The sequence below is a fragment of the Drosophila ananassae genome, chromosome 3L (assembly GCF_017639315.1).
Source record: "Drosophila ananassae strain 14024-0371.13 chromosome 3L, ASM1763931v2, whole genome shotgun sequence".
Taxonomy (NCBI): domain Eukaryota; kingdom Metazoa; phylum Arthropoda; class Insecta; order Diptera; family Drosophilidae; genus Drosophila; species Drosophila ananassae.
This window is the reverse complement of record NC_057929.1, coordinates 13,647,629-13,662,489: the sequence shown is the minus strand read 5'-3', so window position 1 is coordinate 13,662,489 and position 14,861 is coordinate 13,647,629. Positions and strand designations below refer to the sequence as shown.

At 40.6% G+C, this 14,861-nt stretch overlaps 3 protein-coding genes and 1 long non-coding RNA gene across 4 annotated transcripts in view; 2 read left to right on the top strand and 2 right to left on the bottom strand.

The window, feature by feature from the left end:
• The window catches only part of LOC6494313 (protein muscleblind), a 151,199-nt gene that overhangs the window by 24,343 nt on the left and 111,995 nt on the right, over nucleotides 1–14,861 (top strand). The gene's annotated exons all lie outside the window — the stretch shown is intronic.
• On the bottom strand, nucleotides 3,857–5,843 carry LOC123257300. The gene is made up of 4 exons (XR_006507342.1): nucleotides 5,829–5,843; nucleotides 4,540–4,722; nucleotides 4,095–4,478; nucleotides 3,857–4,035 (listed from the first exon to the last, which is right to left on the bottom strand). It is a non-coding gene; the product is annotated as an uncharacterized LOC123257300 (long non-coding RNA).
• Nucleotides 6,959–7,478, top strand: LOC6494312. Its single transcript, XM_001960516.4, has one exon. It carries the CDS (start codon nucleotides 6,970–6,972, stop codon nucleotides 7,351–7,353), a length of 384 nt encoding a protein of 127 aa, XP_001960552.1. The 5' UTR covers nucleotides 6,959–6,969; the 3' UTR covers nucleotides 7,354–7,478.
• Nucleotides 9,418–10,283, bottom strand: LOC6496254. Its single transcript, XM_001960515.4, has 2 exons — nucleotides 10,122–10,283; nucleotides 9,418–10,059 (listed from the first exon to the last, which is right to left on the bottom strand). The coding sequence occupies exons 1-2, from the start codon at nucleotides 10,146–10,148 to the stop codon at nucleotides 9,712–9,714; spliced, it is 375 nt and encodes a 124-aa protein (XP_001960551.1). The 5' UTR covers nucleotides 10,149–10,283; the 3' UTR covers nucleotides 9,418–9,711.

The window sequence follows — 14,861 nt, the reverse complement described above, 5'->3', positions numbered from 1 at the left end:
GTTGCACAAAGTTTCCAATTGCACAATGAAAATGGAGGGTGGCAGGAGCCCCCAGAAACTTTACGCCCAGGCCTCCAAAACTTTTCTGGCTTGCACTTGCATTAAAACAATGGCCAGAATTCTCTGGCCCCAATATAAAAGCAAAAATTATGGTGGAAAGCCCAAAAAATCCGTAATAGATCGCTAAACCATATAGCCTGGTAAATATTAAGATTCTCATTCTTAGCACACCTCGCCAGAGTCCATAAAGTAGCATTGACAACTAGATTTATGCATCATCATGGCGGCATTTTGCTTAGACAACTTTCTGGTGATTTTCCTTATGAACTCTACCTCCTTAATGCGAGTTTATTCGCTTATATATTTTATTGAGTTCTATGGGTCGTATTTCCTTGGTTGGTAGCTTCCTGGTAGGAGGAGCACACAGCACTTTTCTCACGCAGTTTTCCGACCCCGATTCCGATTTTCCACCATCCTGCCCAAGGACTCCTAGTTGTCTATGTCATTGTGAATACTTTGGGAGTTTCGCTTTGAAAGCGCCATAAATCTTTTTATGATTTTAGCTTCTCCTTTGGCAATGACTTGATTCGTCTTTTTCGCAGTGATTGTTATTGCGACTGCGACTCTGATGGCTGTGACGCATACAAATTCCCATATATCTATGCAGTTTGGATGAAAAATACATATACCCTATTAAATTATTAAAAAAGATAAAAAATTAATACTTTAAAATGGATACTTTAGAATTAACTAGCTTCCAAGGAAACAAACAAAATAAATTAAACTCTGCTAAGGAACTCTTTCCTTCCTTCCGCTTAAATCTTAAAAATTGTCTAGAAAAACAATCGAGTGAAACATGTCATAACCTAAGCTATAGTTGTAGGGTAGATATACCTTCGGATCCTTGGATTAATCCCACTTTGGAGCAATTTTCAACAAACATTTCGTGGCAGCACGCAACGCCATTTTGGCGACGAATGCCATGAAAAAGAAAATGGCCCAAGCACGCGACGTCCCCGATTGGAAAAAAAAATGGTTCTAGAACGAAAAGCCTGGCTGGGAATCGGCTTTTGGCCAGCCCCACTGTGGCGCCACTGCCAGTGGCAACAGCAACAACTACAGACGGCAACATGGCCATAAGAGCGCCACAGTTGGTTTGGGTTCGGCATAAGCCAGGCGCCAGCAAAGTTGTAAAATCGGCAAATGGCATATAAAAATCGCTGGAATTGTTGTTGTCGTCACAGTTGAGAGTAGGTTTTTGGATTTGGTTTTGGATTTGGTTCTGGCTTTGAGAAGAGGGAGCACCACAATTCATTCTACCATTTCCTTGATTAATAAATTGACTTTCGGGGGCAAGTGTTGCATCACTAGAAACAAATCAAAATTAAACATTTAAGTACTTTCGAAGTAATGGACTCATAATGAATTTGATGAACACAATAAATCTAACAAAATCAACCTAAAGCCTTAAATTTAAAGCTCTATTAAGAGCCATTAAAGCCGACGGGTTAGAGGTCCATGTAATTAGGGTCAACGTGTGTCAAAATGTTTGCAGCCTAACTCATTACTTCCCTTTTTTTGCCACGGGCGGGAAAACTTTTATTAATTGTATGACATAAGCTCGACGGACTTTCGCTGGAAAAATTCTGCGGGAGAGGGGCGAAGGATAATGGCGGAAAAACTGGCACAAATCATTACACACGAGGACCAGGACAACGCTGACAGTGGCCAATTCACACACAAACCCCGCTCCTCTACTGGCACAACAATGCAAATTAGCGTCACCGTTTTATGCAATGCCATCGAGTCATTAACACATTGAAGTCCTTAGTCCTCAGTCCTCAGTCCACAGCCCTCAGTCCTCAGCCCTCAGTCCTGTGGGTCCTGTGACCTGCCTGCCGCGACCTCCGCCCTGAATCCTGAGTCCTGTGCGTGTGTGCATGTGTGTGGGCATTAGTGTCATCAGCATTCGTGGCCCGTCACATCAACACCAATTTGTGAAAGTGAAAAAAAGAGGGGCGGTGGCGTATGAAGAAAGGACCTCGTTTAGGTTTTATCCGCGTGCCTTTACATTAATTGAAATTAGCCGACAGACATTCAGGAAAAGTTTTTTGGCCATCAATCTGGCTTGAATTTAAGGATGCTAAACCGAATAGACTCATTAATTGTAGCCTATCTAATTCTTACATATTTAACACATTTTTTTACTCATAAATTCTTATGTAAGGAATGAATTTGCAATGAGTTTCAAGCCTCGAATCCTTAATCGAGTCCTTGTAGAACCGAAATCCTAGTTGAGAGACTGGTCCCCTGCTGCAGCCACAATCAGAATTCGAGTACATCATCATCATCAGAGCTCGAGGACGACAAACGGCACGAAATATGGAAAAATGAAAAGGAGAAATCCAGGACATCCAACTGCCATCCATCCATTCAACCATCCATCCATCCACCCATCCGTCCATCCATTCATCCAGTTCAAAACCAGCTGGAGCTTAATCGCAAAGCTTTGGCATTGCTTTGGATCAGGACACTACATAAAGTACACACACATAGAGCGACTGCCATTACACTGCACTTCGGGTGCAGGTAAAAGGATATATAGACTGGGATGATAATAATGTTGATGATGATGATTCCGATGGCGGTAAGAACGCTTGACAATGACGCCATTGAGAGCACTTTTCTCAGCATTATGTGGCTGGCTCTGTGAATCCGAAGCCAAGGTTCAGTTTGCGGTTCGGATTGAGTTCCTGGCGTTATTCGGAAGGAAGGCGGAGCTGAGGCGGCGCGGCAACAGTTTCTCGGTTTGGCAATCAAAAAGTCATCAAATATGAATTTTACGCTATAATTTTTCACCTGAGCAGAAGGTGGTCCCACATCCACATCCCATGGATAGGAGCAGTGGGTAGAACCCATTTGGCTCCAACGTTTAGCTGCCATTTTTATGGCTTTTCTGGCTTGTGAACGCCCTTTGGCACGTCTTTCAACTCAATTGCACTTTTGTGCATTTCTTAAAAATATTCTTTCCTTTCGGGCTCTGTGTGAGCATACAATCGAGTATAGACAGATGTCGGTAGACACATTTGAATTGATGGAAACGTGTCCTGTGGCTTTCTCGCAAAAATATTCAATTCAAAATACGCACACACGTGTCGAATGTTGATTGGAAGCGATTGGGAAAAGAAATCAATGGGGAGATGTCGAAAACTTAAAGCAAAACTTTACAGATAATGTCAGAATGTGAGGTATTGGGGCGGGGATTGGGAGAAATATTAAAAATAGTATTTATAAGTCGACCTAAACTTGTGCTTTAATATTTTTTTTTGGGTTGTCTGCTCTTTGTTACCCAGCTACTCAGGGAACTTCTGTGCTCGGCGCTGGGCAAAAATTAAATTAAAGTTTATGCAAGCGTAACGGCAGCCAGCAAAAATCATTTGCCACAAAATCCACTAAAACCCAATTTTGTGCCAACAAATAAAATGAAACACGCACAAACAGCAGCAGCAGCAGCAGAAGCAAAAGCAACTTCTGGGCGAGCATGTGTAGAAATAACAGGTCCAAGGACCAGACAAACTGATGCACCCAAGGAAATCGCAGAAAAAAATATAAAAAAAAAAGAAAACATATCAACAACAAAAGCAAAAATCTGCCTCAAGACGTTGCAGTACTTGGCAAAGAGAATGGTGAACCCTGCACAGTCAAAAATGTTGCTGGAAAAGGCCAAAAACTTAACAATTAAATTACAAATATTTTATCCCATCCTTCATTAGGGCTCTTACTATGGCTATACTAATCCTTCAAGTGTTTTTTTCAACACAGGCCCTTTCTATTTAAGCTTAAAACAACCTTTCAGTTTCTATCCATGGATATAGCTTATATATATTCTTGATCCTCAGTGTAGTCAGAGGCTGGAAATGGGCGTCGATGTGGTTGGCTGGAGTTGGGATTCGGTTTTGTGGCTGTGACGCAGATAAGCAAAAGTTTCGTTCAGTTCTTGAGTTGAAGTTGATGTGGAGCTCTGGGGCTGAGGAGCTGTGGAAATGGGAAAAGGTTTGGGGATCGGGGGAAATTTTGTAGAACTGTGGAAGTACTCATGGAGGGGTGCTGCAGAGTGGCAACCGAATCAGAACTGAGAAATCATGTCATTTGGCAGGCAACGCCGCAACATTTTGCCGCTTTTAATGTTAGACAAACTGTCAGATGATGTTGTCTACCAGGATAGTTGTAGGTTTCTTCCATTTTACCAGCAAAGTGACTCCTCCTGCAACATGTGGCAACTAGGGCATCCCAGTGGCACTTTCGGTTGTCAAAAGTAAAAATGAATTTATTGATATTCTGCTTGGAATCCTTTTCCAAGCGATTGATACCAAGAAGGAATCAATTATATTTCTCTTAAAATTTTAAACGCAAGTCCATCCAAAACGAAAAGGTGCCAGGGCACATTGTCTCGAACAGCATATATCATCATTATTGCACTAAAAGTCAATATTTTATTTAAAAAATTAATAAATAATTGATTTAAAATTATAGGCTTACGGTTTCTCCACTCCTTTTGCATCCGTTGACATACAAAACAGCCGCCAAAAAAATAGCCAAAAATAAGAGCAACTCAGTTAACTTCATGATGCAGTCTCCAGAGGTGTGAGCAGGAGAATAAAAATTTTATTAAGCGGTTTCAGCTTATATGTATATAACATATTTCCTTTGTTTTATGAAAGGCTAAAAAACACATAAAGAAACAGTTGTGTTTGAATACAATAAAACAATATATAATACGAATCATTGAGCCTCAACAAGTTCATGATTTAGGATTTATTTTTAGCGCTGAAATTTGTATTCTGCTTCCACCTTCTCAGCTCTGTATTTTTAAGTGGAATTTAACATATAATTAAATGATAAACAAGACAGCAACAGCAACCAAGGAAAAAAATGTAATTTTTTGCGACATTGGGATACTCAAGTAGTCGCACTTTTTGCATCTCTTTTGGAAGCTCAACGTGTGCAGCAGATGACAATGATGATGGAAGTCAAGTCAGTCAAGTCGGTGGTAACTTGAAGCTAACTTACCCAGCCATCCAGCTGAAACTGTTGCCTGGCCAAAATACAAAAAAGATGGTAAAAAAAATCCAGCGATAAAAAGGTAAGCTGCAACAGCAGCCCAGATAAACCTTTATCAAAAGTTGCACCACCCACTCATCACACCCCCGTGATTATCTTTCCAAGTCAGTTGCCGTAAGGCGACACTTTTAGTGCACTCTCTTTCGTGTGACAGTTCACAAACGACAATGGCACAAACAAACACACCAACAGACAAACAAAGAGGCTAGCAAAAAGACAAACAAACAAAGAGGACGAGACTTCCGCTGTCCTTCAACTTCCAGGTTCCACTGCTTTGACATTTGCCACCTAAAGCTTCTCCTGTTCCCCGACTTTACCATATATTTTTTTTTGTTTTTGTTTGGCAAAGTTTTTACAACTTATCGCCCACTTCGGCATTGAATATTGCCATGTTTTGGCAAGACTGGAATGAATTTACAATTAATTTACCTCAGCAAGGAGCTTTAAGGTTAATAAAGCCTCTTAATGCTTATCCCATCTGAAATTGCGCATACGCCATGTCTTCCCTCGCTTTGTCGGGACGGGATCAAGAGCTTTATATCACTAATTTTTGATAACTCATACTTTTGCGTCAACCCTCGCCGCACAACCAACAGCCACTCTCAAGTGAGCTACTTAATTTCTCACATTAAAAGCGGCAAAGGCAATGATAAAATGCCGGCACTCTCAGCTAACCAAACTTAAACAAGAAATGAGCTGCTACTTACCCGCCTTCAGATTTTCACACACTAACATCCGACAGGAGAGTCATTAGCGTATATACTTTTGTGTGAAGTACGAAATCAATTTGAAACGTAGAATGTTTTCACTTTTTCCAACTTCCCCAAGTAAATAGAATATAGGTATATAGATTTTTTATGGTTTAATAGAATTAACAACAAGAATTTGGCAAACATTTTTCAGGCATTCGTTATTAAAACTCCAGCCTTAGCAGTCGCATCGTAATGCGTTGGTTTCTTGGAATATTCATCTTTGTCGTGTTCAAAATAAACCGAAGATGCCATGAGCAAGATGATTCAAATGAGGGAGAACCAAATTCAAATGAGCCAGATCCAAATCCAGATCCAAATCCTGATACTCCTCCAAAACCTCCAATTATTGAAGATAATGTTACTGTGGATAGTGGTTCAGATGAAATGGTAACTAGACCGCTGTATACTTATATACCACACATCAGATCCACCAAAACCGTAAAGAAGCCCTCAAACTGCCCTTATGGATACCAATGGGTGGATTACAAGTGTACCCGAGACGTCTACCGTCCCAGACAAATGCGGGGACGCTTCAACAGGTTCGCAAATCTAGGACGTTATACAAAAACAACGCCATCAAAGAGAACTAAGAGATATACTCTAAGAAGCACATGGCCTAATTATGATTATCTTGGGTTTGGCCGAGGTATGAAAAACAGAAAACTTCGCCCCAACACTAAGGGCAATGACACTAATTTTGGTAGATGGGCAGTCAGGGACGACAGCCCTCCATCGCCGAAATATTCAAATTCAAAATATATCGATCCTATCTCTGGAGGCCCCCGTCGTTACAAACCGTCCAAAAGTCTGTATAAATCGAGAAAAGATCGTTTCCAGTCGAACTACAACGATGACTTCATGCTTGATTGAAATACAAATTTCTGAGCTAATTAAATCGAGACTAATCTGATCAATTGGTTACAGTCGCTTTGAGTACGGCTATTGAAAATAAAATGCACTTTTCTCTTTTTCTATATCATCTTTAACGTCGAACCATACTTAGTTTTTGTAAAAAATAACATTCATAGCTAACCCTACCGTGAAAAACAATGTAGAACCGATCGCCAACAAATAGAACCAAATCAGTTTCACGAAAATGGAGGTAATGGAAAGTCCTTTGTTTCATTTGGAGACACCATTAGACCTGCCACCTTGTGCCGCAGGATTCATATGGGATGTCGAGGAGAACGCCTGTCTGCCGGATATGGGGGATATTTCTGACGTGGAGATTAGAGCTCCCGTACCGGATACGCGGTGCGCATATGGATACTACTTTCAGCCGGTTATGAAGCAGTGCACGCGAAAGAAGTATACGGTGACTAGAGGACCCGGTGCTATTAGTAGGTGGTGGCAGAAAATTCGCGAAAAACCGACAATACCAAAATATGTGCATCGACCGATTCCGACAAGAGAACCACCTGTCTATACGGGCGAATATTGGAAGTATCACAACTTTGGAAGAGATCATACCCATCCTTAAGGTCAATGGATTGTCCTTGCTTCCTGATTGGCATTTTTACATTAACCCATTTAAGTTATAAACCAACTGTAATCGCAGGATATTTTTATTTCAAATCAATAAAGAAATACGATTTCCTAGCCGTACGCAGAGCGGGTACATATGCCCCTCCTTTTTTTGAAACCACCTGGGCATACATCACTCTCACCACTCCGGACACATTTACCCAGTGATCTGCTATACTTGGCCCCCTTTCCACAAAAAGTTTTCGGCATCCATCTGAGCGGTTTTATGGTGGTTGGTGCTCTACCTATGTCCAGGCTCGGTTCCCGTGATTCAATTAATCCCAGAAAGGACAAAAACACAAGAGTCTTTATCAGCATACCTAACAAATGTGTTTAAAAAATGTTTCAATTTATTTAAGGAAATTGGTTTCACTTAAAAAAGGCATTTAAGCAAGAATAAAGAATTAGTGTCGCATTAGCTGACGTTTTCAGGAATGGCAATCTATAAATATTAAGCAAATACCATATTTTTAAACATATCATAATTTATAAGCCCCGTATTTTGAATGAAAATTAACTTGGCTCCTTCAAGAACTTGTATAAATTGTTCATTGCAGGTACGTTTGCTGATTCAACGACAATGAAGGAAAATAACTCTTGCCAAAACAAATGTCACGTGAGCCAAACAAACTTAGATGCTTTTTTTTCTCGCTCCCCAAATCTAGTTTTATTCTGTGCTTTTTTCGCAATGCCGATTCTGGTTCGTCATGACAGCACATAGAAATATTTGGCTAGCTCGACACCATAATTTTTTGTTCGCTTTTCCTTATTTTCTCTGATTTTCCTCTGTTTTGTTTGTTACTCTCAACTCGATCCGTGATTTGGCTGCCTCGAAATCACGTAAGCCAGTGGGCCAGTGGGGGAGACGAAAGATAGTTCCGTCCTGTGTCTGCGTCTACTTTGCTCTGATTACAGAACCCAACACGACACACACTGACAAAAACCAAAGGGATAAGATTCAATTTTACACTTTTAAGGTAAAAATTTCATACAAATAAAACGGTAAAATTTCAACAATATACCTCGGTTAAGTTAGTCCGTGATTTTGATGTAAAACAATATTGAATAAATCGACGAATAAACATGCAGAATGATGCAGAATGATGGAGTATCAATCCACAAAACTTTTAAGGTATTCCGCTCAAGAATCGGATTTGTATTGGCAAAGATATGGCCATCGCAGTGGGCCATATTATGCTCCCCTTACATGTCCCACATTTAGAAGGGGTCTACCCAGAAATTTTGACAAAAAATCGGAAAAAAATGCGTTTCTTAGATTTTGATGTACATTTGTGAAGAATCAATCCACAAATCGTTTAAAGTATTCCGCACAAGGATCGGATAAATATTGGCCAAGATATGGTCATCACAGTGGGCCATATTGGGCTCCCCATGCCTGTCCCACATTTTGAATGGGGCCTACCCAGAAAATTTAACAAAAAAATAAAAAAAAATGGTTTGTTAGATTTTGATGCAGAATTATGGGAAATCGATCCACAAATCTTTTAAGGTATTCCGCTCAAGAATTGGATGAATTTAGGCCGAGATATAGCCATTTTTTTGGAAAATATGATCCATTTCCATATCCATAAATAGCTTAAGAAATTTCGCTGAAGAAGTGTATAAAAGTCATCGTTTTTAGGATCCTTTTTTGCCGTGTAGTTACAAAAGCCAGGATGCCCAGCTTTGTTAACGCCCGAGCCACCCCCGAATCCTTGGGTTGCTTAAGAGGATGAGAGGATAGGTGAATAGGTTTCGGTGTTGTGAGATGCAGTGCTGCCAGTTTTTGCCATCCTGCAGCGCCTCATCCCGCTGGTTGCCAACTTTGTTTTAAGTGAAAATTGAAACTGAGCTCAGCAACTGTCCGATGGCTTTTTATTTGGCGATTGCTTAGCTGCTTCGCGTCCTTCCCAAAAAACAAAAAAAATCGTGTAACTGAAAACTCAAAGCAAACGAAAAATGTACGTGACACCAGTGGAATGCCTGAAAAGCTCCTCTGAAAAGGGTCGGCAATCGGACGAGGGATGGTTAGTCTGCACAGGGCTTTTTTTTTTATTAAATAACAATATTCAGCTTACACGTAATAATTTTGGTTTCGAAAAATTGCATGGCCTATTAATAGTGTAGGTTTCCGGCAGTTCGCTGTAAGTAAATGGCCAAGACAATATCGTATTACAAATGTAAAAAATATAAAAAATTTGAAATTAACCGAAATTAGAACTGTCAAATTTTGTATAAAATCCAAGTTGTGAAGCAAATAAACTTATGAATCGAATCAAGCAAAACTAATCCAATCTAAATCCCAAATCGGTGGCTACTTTTCGAGATTTATAATGGGTTTCTTCGTGTTCCTCTTCGCTGTATTTTTGGGCTTGGGCTTGCGGGGAGCTCTGGCCCGAGGACGACGGCTCATCTCCGGACTTTTGTTGGCATCGACGAAACGGCCGAATCTCGAATTGACGTACATCACCTCAGCCTCAGATGTCGAGATGCAGGCATCCGCCGGGAGACGGCATATCTCTCGGATAACTCTCGAATTAAGTGGCTTGGGGATGCACCTTCCCCTCCGGGCTCCACCAATTTTCAGTGGCTTGGGCTTGGCCACCCTTCTCTTCTTGGCCACTACTGGAGATGGAGCTTTCTCTGGCAATGCACAAGTTCCCTAAATGGAAAAATAATTCGAAATTTGAGAGATAGTCTGGTGGCTTGTCACAACTATTTTACCACTTTCTTGCTGTTATTTTTTGTCATTTTTATTATTTTTTTTTTATATTTTAATTACTACAAATTTTTCTTCTGAACTTATTCCAACCTTCTACAACTGAGAATTTTTTCTACTGAATATTTCAACGACTGATTTGTACAGGATTCAGAATGCTATTTAGCAACGCCCACTGTGTTTTGAAGTTTGAAAAAATATTTGACAACTAAATGAGAATATTTTTTGGGACACCCTACAATACTACTCTAGGTAATGTCTGGATGATTCTGTGATCCTTGGGAAACTCAGGTGGAACTGTTTCTCCACTCCACTCCCCGCTTATTGACTTTCAAGCTCAGTTTACTTTCCTTGCGCTGTTTGACTTTGAGCTTGGCCAGAACTTGCTGGCCCCCGAGCTGGAGAACAGACTGCTACCTGCTCCAGGCCAGTAGCTGAAGTCGGAGCGAAAGTCAGGGCAAAATGTTTTATGCTGTGCACGGTAAAAATTCACATAATTGCAGTTGGAATTCAACAAACAACAGCAGAGCGTAAATAGAAAGCGCAAAGTCAACAGAAAAGCGATAGCAAAAAATAAAAAATAAAACGAGTATCCTGGATCCTGGCAAGGAGAAAAAATTGTAGAAAAATATGTGAAAAGGGGATGGACGGGGGATAGAATCAGCAACGTCACCGCAACAACAGCAGCAGCAAATACAAACAAACAAACTAACCTTTGACCCTCCGTTTTAGTCCATATCGTTGTTGTTGCCCACTTCAGGTGCGCCAAGTAATTGCAACTGAAACTGAAACTTGGCCAAGTTGCCAAGGAAACGGATTGCAACTAAAATTGAAGCTGAAGCAGGGACAGAGCCAGCGCGAAATAATGGGGAGGGAGATGCAGGATGCTCCGACCAGGACATGGAGCTCCGAGAACATGGATACAAGAGCATTTCGATGCAGGTCATTGCGGGTAAATTAAAAGAAATCTACGCAGGTCGATCAGGAGGGAGATAGAAGCGTGAGGATGCAGTTTCTTTACCCGCAGGAAGGGAGGGATTACAGGATACTGGAAGGACGAGGTCACGCCCCACAGTTGACAATATAAGCAAAGATAAAGAACAGAAAATGGAGAAGCAGTCTGTCGTTGATGTTAATTAAAATCTTTAAGCTGCTGTTGATTATTAATTATAATGCCACTGCTAGATGGGCAGGACCTGCTAGCTGGCCAGGACCTGCCGTTTAAGGATAACAGAGATCAGATTATAATCTGCTGAGGAGGAAAATGACTTTAAATGTAGAAGCAACTGAAATTAATTCAAATAATATTTATTGAACTCAAAAATTCAAATATAGGATTTGTCCGAAAGCAAATTAAAGTTAACTCACCTTGAAATTAAATTATCAGAAATGATTTATGTGAATTCGAGACTACATACATACTCAAAAAAGAAACCCCGCCCGAGCAAACTAATTTAAGCAATTTGTCAAAAGAAAACAAAACACAAAAGCCCGAACAACATCAGCAAGCCAAATCCAAACATAAATAAAGCACAAAGTGTCAGACGGACAGGGGGACAGGCGGACAAACAAACAAACAATTGGCCCACACCTGCCACGCCCTCCTCCGTTTCAAGTGGGTGGGGGAGATAGTGGGAGACTGCCGGCTCCCGACTGCCGGTTGCTTTTAAGCTGCCAAATCCGACAATTAAATTATTGCATGACAAAACATACACCGCAAAATATTCAAAGCGCGCCAAAAACAGGATGTAAACAACAATAACAGCAACACGATGATGGAAAAACAGGAAAAACCTCAGAAAACACACACCCACACACCCACGCTGGAAAACATCAACAGCAACTAGCCAAAACATAAACACAGAGCCAACAGAGCCAAAAAAAAAGGAAAACCAAAAGAGAAAAAAACAGATTCATCTTCCGCAACAAGAACAACAAAGGACTCCTAGAAAAAAGGCCAAAAGGAAGCAATAAAGGGGGGCACTCTCTCCACCACCCATCTTTCGGCAACAGCTAGACCAGATATTCCATATAGCTCATGGCAATAATTTGAAATTCGATTACCATAACCAAGTACTCGGAAAACACAAACAGAGATCGCAGGGGTCACTCACACATGCACATATTCAAAAAAAAGGAAAATCAAAAAAAAAACGGCGGAGAAAAGTTAGGCAAAAAGGGATAGAAGAGAGAGGGGGGAAAAGCGACATTCCCGCTGCCAGAGGCGAAAAACTGCAAATGGCGAAAACGTTCGCTAAAAGGTCGCCACATCAGACTGCCAACAGGAAAAATGAGAAAAAAAAGAATCCGCTAAAAAGAAAACAAAACTGGCCAGAAAGCCAAAAAGGGAAATACATCAGAAATTTTGGACAAACAAGGCTCGACCGCAAAAAGGACACACACACAGGCGATGGACAGTGTTGGACAATGTCTGTGGGCTTTGAAAAAGTTATATTTGGATATGGAAAGTGAGGTTAGATTAGATGGAAGCACAAGTTGCGGGAAGAGTATCTTTAAATTTCTAGAAAATTAGAAATCGATTTTTGTTATAAAGCCAACCTTTTGTTCTATTTATTTTAAGATTCACCTCCTTTGGCCCTCAGTTTCCAAACGATTTCAATTACAGCCAATTAAGCGAAAAAGCGGCACCAGACAAAGAACCTCACATACAAACTGCAACAAAAAGCCAAAAAGATGCTAACACAGGCAACCCCTAAAATCCCACCCACCACCCACTCAACCACACACACACACGCGGAGCTGGGGGCGTTTTGCACCTTGGCGCTTCAAAAGGGGAAAACTTTTTATTCACTTTTCCACTCGCGCTTTCCTTGCCCCGAAGCCTCATCCTTAATGCGGCGAAAATGTTAAAACAAACAAACAAATAAATTAGTGTTCAATCAGCGTAATTTCTTCGACTATGCAGTCTGGTTGCCACGCCCCCAAGCTGGTCCTTACACAGGGAGAAATGGTTAGCTTAAGGTCTTAATAAAAAGGATACAAACTCTTCCTTTAAGCTTCCATTTTATTTGTGAATAAGTTATTTAAATCTTAAATTTATCTTTCAAGTTCTAAGAACAGTTTTATCTTCTAGATATCCTTTTTTAACAGTGTAGGATATTCAGCCAAGCATGTTTGCCTTTTGTCTTAGGGCTTGATATGCGATTGTAACTTTGGTTTCAATTGCAATCCAAGACGGCACGAGCTCGAACTGGGTAGGAGGTGGTGGGAGGTACATAGCTCCCTGTTCAAACTTTGCACCCTGCAGTTAGTTGTAAGTAATTAAGCGAAGAAGCACAACAAGGACGTCCAGGACACAAGGGCTGGAAGGACTGAAAAGAAGTAGCAAACAAACGAAATTTTCGGTAATTTGCTTAATTTGAATTCGAATGGAGGCAGCGATAGGAACGGAGCTGAATCAGATCCAGCAGGGGGGAGGTTAAGTGTAAATAAATGGAAATAAATTATTTCAAAGACATTAAGTTTTTTTTTTACAAAAAATAAAGGGGGAGCTACTACTAACACTGCTGCACTGCTTGCACTGCTTGAAATACTATATTACTACTACCACCTCAGCTATTGCTACTATTTGCTACTACTAATGCTACTACTAATCCTTTTAGTAAAAATACTTATTTATAGAATCATAATCATACCCCTTAAAAAAAAATAATAAAATAAATTTAAAATCTTAAAGATACTCCAATAGATACTCCATCTTATAGATGCCAATTAATTTAACCTTAGGCTTATAACTATTCCTAGAACTAACTCAAAAACATACTCAAACTCCTCTGGAAACCCCCTTTTCAAAGTGGGAACACTTTTTTAATGACAATGTGGAACTCGGTGGCGATAAAGTATCTCGCATCTTTCACTCGAACATAAACTCTCCGAGCCACTCAAGAGTCGCCCCAGCACATGGTCTTTGAGTGGTAAGACGATCTATTCGAAAACTTCTCAAAAAAGGGGGGATTCCAAGTGAGTCATAATCACGGCAAGAAAATGTTATAATTTTGTATTATATCCATTCTATAACATCTTTATCTTGAGATATTCTGGTCTAGACTGCTTGAAAAAAAGTTACTTTAAGATAGATTTTTATTGAAAGAAACTATGCCCTTATTTATTTTCAGTGTATAACTCCCACGCATTTTCTCCAGCGATCTCTCGCTCTTTGGTTTGCGGTTAAGAGATATCTCTCTCTCTCTACTTAGCATATTAGGGAGCTGGAGTCTTGGGGAGCTGTGGATCTGAGGAGCTGACTCAGATTGCAATAACCGGAGAACCAGAAAAAGACGTCACTGTTGCGTTGAGCTCACGATGATCCGATTTGGAATTCTGATCTCCCACTAGCTCCCCCTCTGGCCGCCCAGTCCCCCTTGGCTCTTTCGCTCTCCCCCTCCCAAGTATCTGAAACTGGTTTGGCTTTTGGTTTTTGGCACGGATCGGCGTGACTTTTGCTTTATTTATGCCAATTTATATGCATTCGCCGGTCTCTGGGTGATCGCGTGCTCAGAAATTATAGTCTTGTACTTATTGCCGTTATTTCTAATTAGATCAGGGTGGGATTTCTGATGTTTTCTCCTTCTAAAAATTGCAGATGGCCTTCCTACCCCTCCTCCTCCTGGCCTGTCCCCTCTGGACCAATAGCTCGCGAGCCAATCCCTGTGCCCGTTTCTCAGTCGAGATCTTTTCATTTGGCGACCTCCTTTTCCTTTTTCTTGCATTATTTTTTTATTGTT

What these genes read in the sequence shown, in the direction of transcription:
- LOC6496254 (XM_001960515.4), bottom strand. Translation starts at nt 10,148, where the DNA reads ATGACAAAAAATAACAGCAAGAAAGTG. An exon ending in AAAATAACAGCAAGAAAGTG is followed by an intron (nt 10,060 to 10,121) that starts GTAAAATAGTTG and finishes TTTTCCATTTAG; the next exon opens with GGAACTTGTGCATTGCCAGA.
- LOC6494312 (XM_001960516.4), top strand. Translation starts at nt 6,970, where the DNA reads ATGGAGGTAATGGAAAGTCCTTTGTTTCATTTGGAGACACCATTAGAC.